General features: G+C 42.7%; 1 protein-coding gene across 2 annotated transcripts; it reads right to left on the bottom strand.

Annotated features, from left to right (window-relative positions):
• Positions 1 to 60: 60 nt before the first annotated feature.
• gale (UDP-galactose-4-epimerase) lies at positions 61 to 4,369 on the bottom strand. Of its 2 annotated transcripts, XM_085257679.1 has the most exons (12): positions 4,066 to 4,369; positions 3,565 to 3,716; positions 2,786 to 2,915; positions 2,471 to 2,586; positions 2,005 to 2,118; positions 1,528 to 1,704; positions 1,334 to 1,447; positions 1,152 to 1,218; positions 964 to 1,049; positions 801 to 878; positions 538 to 652; positions 61 to 413 (listed from the first exon to the last, which is right to left on the bottom strand). In XM_085257679.1, exons 3-12 carry the CDS (start codon positions 2,904 to 2,906, stop codon positions 352 to 354), a joined length of 1,050 nt encoding a protein of 349 aa, XP_085113805.1. In that variant the 5' UTR covers positions 2,907 to 2,915; positions 3,565 to 3,716; positions 4,066 to 4,369; the 3' UTR covers positions 61 to 351. The 2 variants fall into 2 exon arrangements, with proteins under 2 accessions (XP_085113805.1, XP_085113806.1); XM_085257680.1 differs by lacking the exon at positions 4,066 to 4,369 and having other exon boundaries at positions 2,471 to 2,583.
• Between the last annotated feature and the right edge of the window lie 8,701 nt (positions 4,370 to 13,070).

Genomic DNA, 13,070 nt, shown 5'->3' with positions numbered 1-13,070 from the left:
TTATATGTATATAACAACAAAAACCGGGGTCACAATCACTCCAGACAGTCAAGGCAAAGTGCGCGTTTCAGCTATTCAGTAAGAAAATTAATTTATTCTTTCATTGTTATGGCTCACAGATCAATACATTTATAGAGAAAATATCAGTTGTTAAGTCTGATCTAACAGCAAAGAGTAAACAAACATTTAGATACTCTTCTTGTAGTCAGCTGAATCATTAGAGTTTAACAAAAATAAAAACAATGCAGCTTCTCTTGAGGTCTTATGTGTCATTGCGCCAATGAGGAAGCTGGTGGTTCCCTTTGGTGATTTTAAAAGAGGATTTTTACGCAACAGTCTGCTCGGGTTGCGTCAGCAAGTGCCGTTAGAAAATCCGGTGGGGTTCATGGACTGCCAGCGCCACAGGTCCTCACCTGCATGGAAAGGAGTGCAAAGAAAAAACACAGAGATCATACGGGAGATGCTACAACGCATTTATTTGACTGTAGAAGAGCAATCATGGAGAAGAATCAGATTTTCCAGCGTGGCTGTCCTTACACATTCTTTCCAGGTCAAATTGAGCCTTCCAGCCCAGCTCCTTCTCAGCTACGCGAGGGTCGGCGTAGCAGGAAGCTACGTCTCCGCCTCTGCGAGGGGCGATCTTATATGGGATCTAAACAGAAAACACATTATGTTAATTACATGGAAAAATAAGGTGATCAGAGGTATTTCCACAGTGCCAGATTGGTCGTGCTTTGCGTCACTTCTAGAAAACAGACTATAAACATGATTCAGCTCTCACAGTAACCACGATGACTCACCTCTTTTCCGGAAGCCTTCTCCATGGCTTTCACCATCTCAAGCACTGAGTAGCCTTTTCCTGTCCCAAGGTTGTAAACCTACAGACACACACACACACTAATAAATATCTAAAGCATCTATGTGACAATGGTCGTGATGGAAATTTGCTCCAAGTTGTTATACCTTGCACCCGCAGTCCTCCTTCAGCTTCTTTAGAGCAGCTATGTGTCCCTTTGCCAGATCCACAACATGAATGTAATCTCTCACACCTGCAAAGAGAAAGGAGCCTCGTTTTCATGGTACCGAGTATCTGGCTGCTATTTAAAGTGCTATTTCAAAGCAAGTGCAGTGATTTGCAGTAATTTCGTTACCTGTGCCATCGATTGTGTCGTAGTCATTCCCATATACGCTCAGACACTCTCGTCTCCCAACGGCGACCTAAATTAAGCAATGCAAGCAAATCGGAGTCATGTGATTCATGGAGACAGATGAAAGACTGAAATACAATCACTATGATGAGCACAGCGTGGCATCTGGCAGAGACTTTAGATACCTGGGCAACATATGGCAGCAGGTTGTTAGGGATACCCTGAGGGTCCTCTCCTATCTGACCGGAGCAATGAGCTCCGATTGGATTGAAATAGCGCAGCAGCACAGCATTCCAGTCCTGCCCACAGAGAAGGAATAATGAGACAACTCAGGAGATGGAAGTGTGTGCGTCTGTGAATGTCTTTCTTCTGAGTTTACCTTCTCAGCTTTACAGTGGTCCTTGACCATCTCCTCGATGAAGTACTTGGTCTTCCCGTAGGGGTTAGTGCAGCCTCCCACGGGGTGCTGCTCATCTATGGGGAGGCGCTGGGGGTCTCCATATACTGTGGCGGAGCTGCTGAAGACCAGATTGCGCACTCTGTGAGCCTGCATCACCTGGGGGACGTGCAGATACACATAAACACGGCACATACACACAATCAGTGGCCAGCGAGTCAGCAGTCCACAGCTCAGGGCCGAGGAAAAAAGGCTGATTCTGGCTGTTATGATGAGCTCCACATGCATAACATATCAGAAGGATGCGGTTTTAGAATTTATCAGCTCATTTTCAAATGAACACACGGGTGTGCGCTCAGCAAACACAGAATAAGGTCAGAGCAGGGATTAATAATGAGTGCAGAGCAAAGATTGAAAGTGCAGATCTGAGATCAGTTTACCCAGGAGCTACTGACTGACCTCAAGCAGGTTCATGAAGGCGGTGAGGTTCACTTTGTAGTAGAGTAACGGCTTCTCCACCGACTCGCCCACAGCTTTCAGCCCCGCGAAGTGAATCACAGCACTGAAGGAATGCTGCAGCACACAAACAGAGAAGCACATGTGTGACACAGGCCGGTTTCAGATTTAAGGCATGCAAATACTACAAATGAACTGCTTTTGATGACAGTTTATGCAGGCCAGCAGGGACATTTTTAAGGAAACAAACAAAGGCTAAAAAAGTTAAATGGTGGTGCATTTATCTTCTTGCTGATTGTTTTATGTGTGTAACAGTAAAGCAGAAACCGGGCTGGTTTTTTTTAGCCAAACAACCCCAAACACACTGACTTTACAAATCAAAGTGTGTACACTGTTGGCACTCTCTAAAACAGTAGCAGATGCAGATGAATAATTAGGAAAAACAAACCAAGTGTAACAACTTTCTGACCTTTTTGAACAGCTTTTCCAAGCCGGGGCGGTCGAGGAGGTCCAGCTCATGAAACTCAATGCTGGTTTTCAGGAGCTTTTCTATCCTGCGTATGCTCTCTGGCACATTCCCTTCTCCTCAATCCAAAACACAATGGATACACACACACACACACACACACACACACACACATACAGAAACACTAGGTCTAAGTATCACGCTGATTACTTTTCAATTCAATTCAATTTTAATTAATCCAAATCAGTTGCCTGTAAGGTAGACCCTACAGTTTTTTCAGTAATTTTCTCAGTAAAAGCTCTTAATTGGTGAGCTCACCTCGCACAGCGTTACTGAAGTTATCCACCACGATTGGCTGGTAGCCTGCTTCAATGAGCTCCACCACACAGTGACTCCCGATGTAGCCTCCTCCACCTGTGACCAGCACCTTCTCTGCCATTCTTTGGGTCTGATGGATAAAAGATACAATAACATCAAGTCAATCAAAATCCTCTCTCAGTCTGAATGCTGTAGTGGAAGCAAAACTATGCCACCCTGACTGGAGGATGAGGAGATGCTTTATCCTGACACACCTGTTTAAAGCCAAGTGACACACCTGTATTGTCCCACGTCAGCAGGTTCAAGCCTTCACCTGTCCAACCACATGAAACAATTATATTGCTCGAAGAATAACACGTCAGTGACTACTGGCTATTGTTAAGAGCCATCTTATCTTTCGAGAGAGTGATATTCTCTTTCCAACAGGCCACAACTTCCTTGCACTTTGTATGATGAAACTTTATCACTCAGTTCCAGTTATTACTCAGCTTGAAGACATCCTGTTTGTTCCACGGAAGCAATCAGAATATCTCAAGGCTTATACTTTATCTCTCTACAGAACTCCACATATTATAGTTAATTCAAATGGATGAAATATTGGATCAGAGCAACGTTGAAGGCTTTTTGTTTTTAAAAAGAGAAAAAAGTAAAAGCTGCTTCTTCAGGCTAAATAACCGAAACTGATAATATTACTTGAAGAATAAAAACATAACCTAAGTAATAAGTGCTAAAATGACACAACAGTTCACTTTCATTTAGAGTTTCTGTAAAATACTCACCGTTTCTCTTTGAGAGATGAAAAGGCGTTTCCGGTGGAGACTCTTGATAAACGTTGTCGGAAGCAGAAGCAGAAGAGGTGAGTGTTGAAGGTTTATCCGTCAGTTCATTCAGTGAAGTCTTCTAGTTTTTCCTGTAGACATTTCTTTACTTCCTGTAAAACGTGGGGCGGAGTCAAGCGAAAGTTTAACAGACAACTTCCTATACGCCTACTTTCAAAATAAAAGCACAAATGGTAAATTCACTTTAGTTTCAAGAAAGCGAAATCAACTTCTGTAAAACCATATGGGATAAATATAACTGATGGACTTCTTTACAGTCCATCAGTTTAGTTTAGTTTTAGATCTGTCGCTTTTTCCTTTACTCCTTAAATTCTGACATCCATTAATGTTACACTGATAAATACTTTAACCCCACTGGCCATCAGATGCTTTATTAGTAGCAGTCTATCCATCCATTCTCATCTGCTAATCTAATTCACCAAAATTTACCTATATACTTACTTTACTAATTGTCTTTGGTCTGTCGGAGGAAGCCAGATAGGATCCAGGTAAGCACAGGAAAAACGTGCGAACTCAAGACAGAGACCCCCAGACTGGATTCAAACCCAGAACCTTCTTATGTGAGGCTAGGAGGCTAGTGACCAGAAGGACAGCTCAGGTTTGGAGTTAAAGTTAGAGGGATGGGGCTGAGACATGTGCAGGAGAGGAACACTGAATATATATTGGATGCAGCAGGAGGAGGAAAACAGGTTCATTGATGGAGAGTGTTGGGGTGACAGAGGAGGACGCTGGAGAAAAGGTGAGGCAGATGATCTGTTGGGGTGACCCCTAAATGTGCAGCCTCTGTGCTCTTTTATAAATGTAATATTAACATTTATTGGGAACATTAAACAAATTTATTTCTTACTTTGAAGCATCAAACGGATTTTAATGACGCATCTTCATTAACTTCACGGATCTCCAATCCTCTTGCCGTGCTACGTGAGCGACGTGACGTGTGAGGTAAGCCACGCCTCTTTGCCATTTACACAAGGAAGCGTTTGTGCAGAGCCTCCACCTCTGTGTACGCACAGAGCCACACTAGATGGCGAAAGGAAAAGTGCCACGTTACCTAAACACCGGACTTACCGGCAGTGCAGCTTCGCAGGAGTAAACACAAACACAGAAGGCTTTTAAACCAGGCCTCATAGCATTTAAATGCCTCATATGATATAGTATTACAACGTATTATTATAGCATGTTTATGGATTTGATTTAAGCAAATGACATTAAGACGTGGTTGAACAAACTGCCCTCCACCCAGTCTCAGCCGCTGCTGGTGACCGAACCCTGCTCCAACCCAAATAATTAAGTCACCAGTGTCTTTATGACACAGCAGCCTATGAAACTCAGTTAAGCTACACAGCACATCTCAGTGAACACTTTAAAACATGTTTTGGGAAGCTGAAATCAATTATATTAACCCCTTAATGCCTGTACTGTGAAATAGTTGCCAGAAATCAATTTTCTTGTAAACTGGAGTATTTATTAAACACTCTGAGAAATTAAAATAAAACCACACTGATTTAGAGATATGGTAGTGTTACAGGGTTAAGACACAAACTGCAGGCTAACATTTCAAATCCCAAAAATAATAGCAGGCTCTGTAAAAATAAACAAACAACAACAACAACAAAAAACGAACACGCAGATGCAAAATGACTTCATGTTTTAGTGAATCTAAACATGATGATTTTCCTCACTGGTCAGATACAGCACCTTGAATGTAAGTTATATCTGTTAAAGTTTCAGTCATAATTCTAAGAGACGTGAATATCATAGCTGACAAAAGTTCTTCAACCTGAAACCTGCAGACTGCACAGAATCTCCCGTAGCTCTTGTAAATCCCAGTTTCCAGTCCTGTCTCACTGGCACACGATGAAAGGCAGCAGAATTGTGAGTAAAGCAAGAAAAAAAAAGGAAAGAGATACCTGAGAGATGAAGTTTGCTCGCTTCATTCCCTGTAAATTCCATCTCTTTGTTAGGAAGGAATCGAAGCTGATGAAGAAATCTCAAAGGAGGGGCACGAGCATGGCAATATAATTCAGCAATGTTCAATGGTATTAATAAAAAAAACTAAATCAACCATTCAGAAGAGGACAGAGGAGAGGAGACAGAAGGAAACATTTAAAACTCAGAGGAGGAACAACATGTTTGACTGTAAGAGAGCAGAAAAACAGGAATGCAGTCTCTCTTATGAATGTGGTTCATTTTGCAGTTACATTGTCTGGCCTCAGTTGGTTACTTTAGACTTCATTTTTGACTTTGTGCACTGATGTGTGTTAGCAGCAGGCCTCAGCTCTGCTTGTGTCTATGTATGCATGGATGTAATGGTGCACGCTCCCCCAGGCTGCAGACCCAGCACCATATTCGTCTGCGGCTGTGGGAGGAGGTGGAGGGTCGCAGGGAGTGCGACGAGCACCTCTGCCCTCCAGTGCCGGACAGCTGCTCTGCAGACTGGGTGCAGGACACTTACAGATGCTGTGTGCAAACGTGTAACGTGACCCAGATGGAGCTTAGAAGTTATATGACCACTGTGGAGATTGCCTTGGTTGCCAGATTAAATTACCAAAGAAGGGACACAGGACCAAGCCAGAGCCTTCATGTGCGTGCCAGGAGAAAGTCCCTGTGTGTGGCTCAGATGGGTGGACCCACCCCAGTATTTGCCAGCTGAGAGAGGCTGCCAGCAGCAGTAACACAACCAAAAACCTCAGCAGGAGGGGACCCTGTTATTCCAGTTAATGTACTTCTGTTTTTCATACATCATAGTTTAGGAAAGTTCATATTTTAAAACTGTAAATGGATTATTATCTTGACATGGAGCAGTTTTAGGCGATTAAACACTGGGGTGTTCCTTTCCTTTTACTGCAGTTTGCTGTATCCTTTGAGGTCCCATAAATCTCTCCAGCTATCCAGGGAGTGACATCACCTTTGGCTGCGAGAGCGCAGCCTACCCTCTTCCAGGCTTGAACCGGAGGAGGACCGGGACTGACTTCCTGACAGGAGATGATCCCAACATTTCTGTTCAGGTTTGAGCAGACCTTCAGTTTTTATACACAACTGAGTGTTTCACTAAGAATTTCTGTTAGATTAAACTGTGTCCTGTGCCAGTTTAACACCCCTTCATCCAGAAATCATCTAATCAAGAATACTAAAGAATATTTAAACTGATTTTGCACAATGGAAAACAACAAACACTGGATAATAATCACCAAAATGACTTTGTAAAAGATACCAGACCCTTTATTTCTGGAATACCGAATGATCCATGTGGCTTAAAAGGTAGGTTACAATAAAATACGCTTTTACATTGTTAACTGTTACCTGTTGTTTGACTATCATCTTGTCAAAGTATAATAGTTAACCAGAGAAGTATGAATTTAAACAGGAAAACTTGTGCTATCTCAATTTATCTGCAAAAATATAAAGTATTTAAGCTGCTTCAACCTGCATGCAGTTGTTGCACACTCTGCAAGCTGTTTTTTTTTACATCCCGCCTTTACACTGACTTAATGTCATTCATGTTATTTCTGATCTCACAGTCTGTTATTTATGAATCCCCTGTTCTGCGAGGGGTCTGTGTACATTTTGATCCATAGATTTTTGGACAGTGAAACTTTTCCCCCCTAATTTTACTGGTTTACAGAGGCAAAATTACAAAGAATGTGTCATTGTCCTAAAACATGTGGGCCTAACTGTACGTGCACAGGCAGGGATGAGTGCTCTCCCTACCTTAGGTTTTTCAGATATGGATATGGAAGTGTGAAAAGGTCCCAGAAAATAGCCATACCACAAAATATAAATTACTGCAGATGGAGAGAAAGATCTATTTTTACTAAAGAGAGAAAAGCTGGCGTTGAGTCATATGTTCCATCATCCCTCAGTAAAGAGCCTCTGTTTGAAACAAAACTGGACTGAAAGCTGAGATGACACAGTAGCAACAAAATGTGCAGACCTTACTCACATGTGTTGCACCATCATTCACCTGCATTGACTTAAACTGCCAAGACACAAAATTGTCTTAGGGTCTATCAAAATACTTTCCATCCTATTTTCTCCTCCATCTCTTCATTTCTTTATCTTTTTAGTCCCATTTCTGTTCAGCCTTGTTCGAGACAGACAGACTCGCTCTGCTGCTGTCGCATCTCCCACAATACTTTCAGAGAAGTGAGTTCTCAGACAACAAGGTCTGTTAACTGTTCTCAGCTGGATGGCAAACCCATTTTAACTACACCATACATATTTTATTTCTTTTTTTTTTTTTTAATCTTCTTTGCAAAGATGAAGTCGATGAAAGGCCGTGTAGCCACGAGGAAGAAGAGGAAGAACTCTTTGATCATTTGGAGGAAGGCAGTGATGCTGCACAGCTGGCATCTGCAGATTACCTGCCATTAATTTAAGTCAGTTTAGAGGAGCAGCTGATGAGGAGGCTTCAGGAAAAAATGTCTCAACCAGCACATGGGATCAGCCAAAAAAAGAAATAAAATTAAAAGACATGATGTTTGTCAGTCGTGCTTCATTTGATATGATGAATGACTAATTTGACAATGCCTCTGCATATAGTTGACTTTTTTACAATGATACATTAGAGCACAAGAGTAAATCACTTCTACGTTGTGGAGCTTTTTAAATTTGTCTGATCATATTTTACTGATCTGTAAGGAAAATCTGGGATGTTCTTTCACGGCAGACAGATACTAGATCCAAGTCCTTCACTATACAGGAGAAGCTTTTGATTTGTCTTCTGGAGGACAGATCCAAATTAGAATCATCAACAGATAGAGAAGTCACCCCTAAAGTAAAGCTTCTATCATTTCCTCCTTCTTTCGCCACTCCACTTTTAAAACGGCGGAGTACATTTGTTCATCAAAAATAAAAAGGAGTGTGAGAGATGGAGGGAGAGAGGGTGTGACCATCCGCGGGGTCTCCGTCTGATTCTCTTCATCTCTCTCCACCTGAGTGCCCGTTAATCCTCCCCTCATCCCCCGACTCCCAGCTGGATACACCGGCTCCTTCTGAATGGCAAGCTGCATTAACGCCGAGGAACTTTCCCCTGCTGTCTGTTAGTAGAAGCTGATTGGAGATTACAGGCCTGCTGCAAAAACACAGCCCTCCATCTCATCTCAAATCACTTTCCACCCCATTTTCTCCTCCATCTCTTCATTTCTTTATCTTCTTAATCCCGGCTCTTCTCCTTTTCAATGTCATCAACTTTTTGCCTGTTACTACAAGTCTGCCCCCATTAACTGCGCTTTCTTGACAGCTGAATGACAAGAAAGATGAGTAAGAGGGAGCGAGGGGAAAAAGCTTCCCCTCCTGAGTGGAGCCAGAATGATGTCATGGGGGCATTTGTCCTCCTGGTGTGGAGGCTTCCCTTCCTCTGCTAATTACCTTGTACAAACTCGAATCTGATATGGCGGATATGAGGCCCAAATACAATTATTGTGGGCTAACAAAGAGATATTGAGATTCAGGGAATGAGGGAGAGACCGCAAGTGAGATAGAAGGAAAGGCACGAGCACGCACGCACACACACAAGCTTGAATACCCTCCCACACACAAACACAACCACTTGTCCTTCCCCTCCATTCCCTCAGATAGGCTAATGTTATTACGGGGGTAATTATCCTCATTAGTGCCAGCAGCTGTAGAGAGCCCATTGCTTGCTGTTCAAACTCCACCCCGAACATTTCTGTCTTCACATCCCTCTTGATAAATCCTAGATCTTATTTAGAGTTTGCATCCATCCTCTGCGTCCTAGTTGCAAAAAACAGACACGATCAGATATTTAAAAACCCGAGGTGCCTCCGTTTCCTAGCCTGTCCGGCCTCTTGTAGCAATGTGCGTTAGTTCAGCTCCACAGGAGGTTTGACAATAATGAAAAACTGTTTGTAGAGCAGTAAGGAAGCTGGTGTGATCACAAATTCAGCAATGTGACATTTGCAGTTTCAGAGTTTAACAGCAGAACAGTAGATGGCACTGTTTAGTCAAATAACCTCCTCAGTGGTTTTCTGTAGATATGCGTCCACATCTAGAAGTAGACGTGGTTTTCTCCTCTTATCTGTCTCGCACTTTTTCATGTTTTTCCATCTTTCTAAACGAGCCTATCCATTAACTCTCGCGGTCCGTTTGATTATTGAAAACTATTGTGCATAGCAGAAAAAAAAGAGCTTTTTATGCTGCTTGATGTTTATATGAAAATGATCCTCTTCCTTGATGCTCCGTGTGCATCTTTATACAGATTTTATAAGATCAACAGCTGAAACAGGCAGCTTTATGCACAGCATCCCCCTCACTCTGTGAGATTGGCTTTTGTTTTATTGCCAGAGGCTGGTGTGGACAGTAGGTAACCTGTATACTCCTAAGCCCCACATCAGGCGCTAAATGTCATGCATAGCCTGTTTTTATTGGCTGATATGGCCTGTTGTGCCCTTCTCCTTTTCCTGGAAGCCATTGTTAAAGAGCTAGTTGTTAATGCTGCTGACCAGATGGGCTCCTTCTCCCTGCAGGTCTGACTCAGGGTGTTTACCATGCACTGGGCTGTGGAAAACAGGTGAGACTACTGCTGCATTATCAACCAATCAGAAAGCAGCAGATGTCTAGCCTCTGCCAGTAAACCTTTATTTGGCATTTGGGGCCTCACAGGAGTGGGCTTGATAATAACACTGAATCAAAGTGAAATCTGGTTTATATGTTTTTGTACAAGGCTATTATGTGAAATGGCCACGCAGGGTATAAGTCCTCCCACGAGCCCGAGGTACTCGATATTTCTGCAGCAAGAAATTCGGGTTAAATAAAGAGTCTCTATATCTAATACATCAGATGCTAAACCAACCAGTTCATTTTCATTTTCTAAAGCTCAGACAAAACTTCCAGAAATGTTCCCTCGGCCGCTGTGTGACAAAATGTTTCCAGCATTAGCTGGGCAAACAGTGAACATTCCTTTCCCTTTCCAGTTCAGGCCATCTTGAATTACTGCAATTTGGTATCGTGGCAACAGCAAAGGTAAGGCCGGGTCAGGGATTGTTGAGGAACAGTCTTTTAATGCTTTGAATCAATCTGCCTTAATGGATGACCTGTGTCTGGCATGCATGTATGGATTAGTTTGGCTGGTGCACCTGTCCCTGTTCTGTCAACAGCAGCTCAGGTTACTGGCTACACATTGACCTGGCTGACACAACTTCCTGTGACTGACAATATGCTGGCCTTATTCACTGCTGGCCTCATAATATTAAGGTCACACGTATTTGAGACAATGTTTTTGGATAAAATCTAAATGGACAAAAACAAAAATATATAAATCACGATGGTATGAAGTGCGTCTCGCAGCAAAAAGGTTCTGGGTTTGGCTGGCTACGGCGTTTGTGTTTGGAGTTCCAGCCCTGCGCGACCCTCTAAAAGGGTAAGCGAGAACGGCTAATGGATGTTTGGGTGGATAATAAAAAGTAAACAGCAGATAACCCCCCTCATTATATAAAAATGCAGCCTAACACGTGCAGTGTATTTCCTAGCAAAGCTGGTCTCAGGTTGATTATGGAGTTAAGCTGCCGGAGCGGCCCAGTGAAGCGAGGCTGCGGCTGGGCTTAACATCCATCCTAGAGCAGCTTGTGTCTCACACCAGGCCTGAAGTGGGAGAAAAAAAAAACAGCGGGATGAATATTTTCTGTCTGAACTTTGCTCCTGAGTACTGAGATTTAAAAATGAAATTAAAAAAGAAAAAAGTGAAAGCCATTTCCCTCTGATTTCCACTCAGATATTGTGTATTATGCATATCTGTCTGGGGTCGGTAATATTTAGAGGAGAACTGGGAAATTGGAGCATCTGACAGGATATCAAATATATCCTCTTCACTCTGGCCATATTTTAGTCTCCTAATCAAGGCAGACACAGTATGTGCCCAGAGTTTCTGAGAGCACAATATTGGAAAAATCCTGATTCAGAATCCAAAAATGAAGAAGCTGTTCATTTCTAAGCATCCAATCAGCTCTATCTTACACTCTTGGTGTTCATATGTCTTGGAGGTAAATCCGGGGTGGTAATGTCACTCATTCTTTCAGTGGGTTAAACCCACTTTTTTAAGCAGCTGGCACGACGCCCCTCATAGGGGCTTATATTTTTTGATGTGGCCTCCCTGCCCCTCTCTATTCACACTGATCGTTGCTGATGATGGATCCCCCTGATGATGAACAATTAGCAGGCAACTGCTACGCTGCCCACAAAGCCGGATGGGTGATAGATGGGTAAAGTGATGGACTCGGGCGGTTGGTTGTCTGCTGGGGAAGAGGGGCTTTGTCCTGGATCTCTGACATCTTCTATCTTGTGATCCACACAACCCCCACCTTGCTTCTACCCACCATAGTTACCCCCACCAGCTGCCTGTGACCCCTCATCATAGCCCTGCCTCTGCTTGCCATGTGCTGGGAGTCAAAGGGTTCCCACCTATCGCTCATCAGAAAGGAACCCCACCATCTCGTGCCCCGTGCACTAAATCACAATCAATCGCTTGGCAGACAGAGATGGATTGGGACATCCGCGACCCTGTACCTTTCAGGGAGGCCCCCGCCCTCCACGGGGCTGCTGTCATGGACTAATAATAGAGGTGATTCTAGTAGGAGTGTGCGGGTCAAGTCTGCTGGCCCTGGAAGGAAGTTATCACAAAGCAATGGAGGGAAATTCTTTTCTCCTTACGAACAAGAGTCACAATGTCAAACAGCATGTCTGACAGAAGGCAGAGAAAGCTTTAACACTAAAAAATGACTTTATTTAAAATCAATCTAAATGTAATTCAGCGCACAGTTATGAGTGATAAATAGTGGGGGGGAAATATGGGGAAGCATTTTACGCTTTTTAAATACCTAAAAGAAAAGAGCGCATTTAATGGCTGTGTATGATAATGTGCGTTTGGCTGGGCCCAGTCGACGACACTCTTACAGCATCCTTTGGAATTCTTGTTTCATTAGCACGAGCATTTCAATAAAAGATACACGGATGCATCCATTTTATGGCATTCCCAGCTTGGACTTGTACACTCTTGCACACCATGTAGTGAACCCAGAACATATTTGTTATTTAAAAGCAACTGGAAGCAACTAAAATGTAGCATGTTGTTGACTGTTGATGCTAAAATTCAGTTGTAGTTCAAGTGAAGGTTTTACCGGAGTTTTAGATGTTTTGATTATAGTGAAAATGACTCAAAATATTTTTTGAATCTGATTTAAATGAACTAGGTGAGTCACAAAGGAACATAACAGAAATGTTTTTGTGCAGAGAAAACCTACACAAGCCATTAATGCATTAGCAAATTAATGCAAACTAGTAAAAATGTCCAGGAGAAAAATTTATTACAGAAGGACAAAAACCAGGCGATAGACTGTATATGAAAGATGGACCTAACTTCTGGGTCAGACAAGTGAAGTAAGTGGCTTAATCTACATTTGTTGTAATTTCCTGTAGTTGCAAAAACAAGT

This window comes from Mchenga conophoros, linkage group LG19 (genome assembly GCF_057382185.1).
Source record: "Mchenga conophoros isolate Kocher_MC1m ecotype Shallow Benthic linkage group LG19, M_conophoros_male_GT1.1, whole genome shotgun sequence".
NCBI lineage: Eukaryota > Metazoa > Chordata > Actinopteri > Cichliformes > Cichlidae > Mchenga > Mchenga conophoros.
The sequence above is the reverse complement of the archived record's forward strand: the minus strand, read 5'-3'. Positions and strand labels throughout refer to the sequence as shown.

Bases quoted from the DNA above. Each gene is read 5' to 3' on its own strand.
- gale (XM_085257679.1), bottom strand. From the start codon at position 2,906: ATGGCAGAGAAGGTGCTGGTCACAGGTGGAGGAGGCTACATCGGGAGT. The intron at 1,705-2,004 runs GTCAGTCAGTAG...CACGTCCCCCAG, and splicing joins CCTTCATGAACCTGCTTGAG to GTGATGCAGGCTCACAGAGT. The intron at 653-800 runs GTGAGTCATCGT...TTTTCTGTTTAG, and splicing joins AGAAGGCTTCCGGAAAAGAG to ATCCCATATAAGATCGCCCC.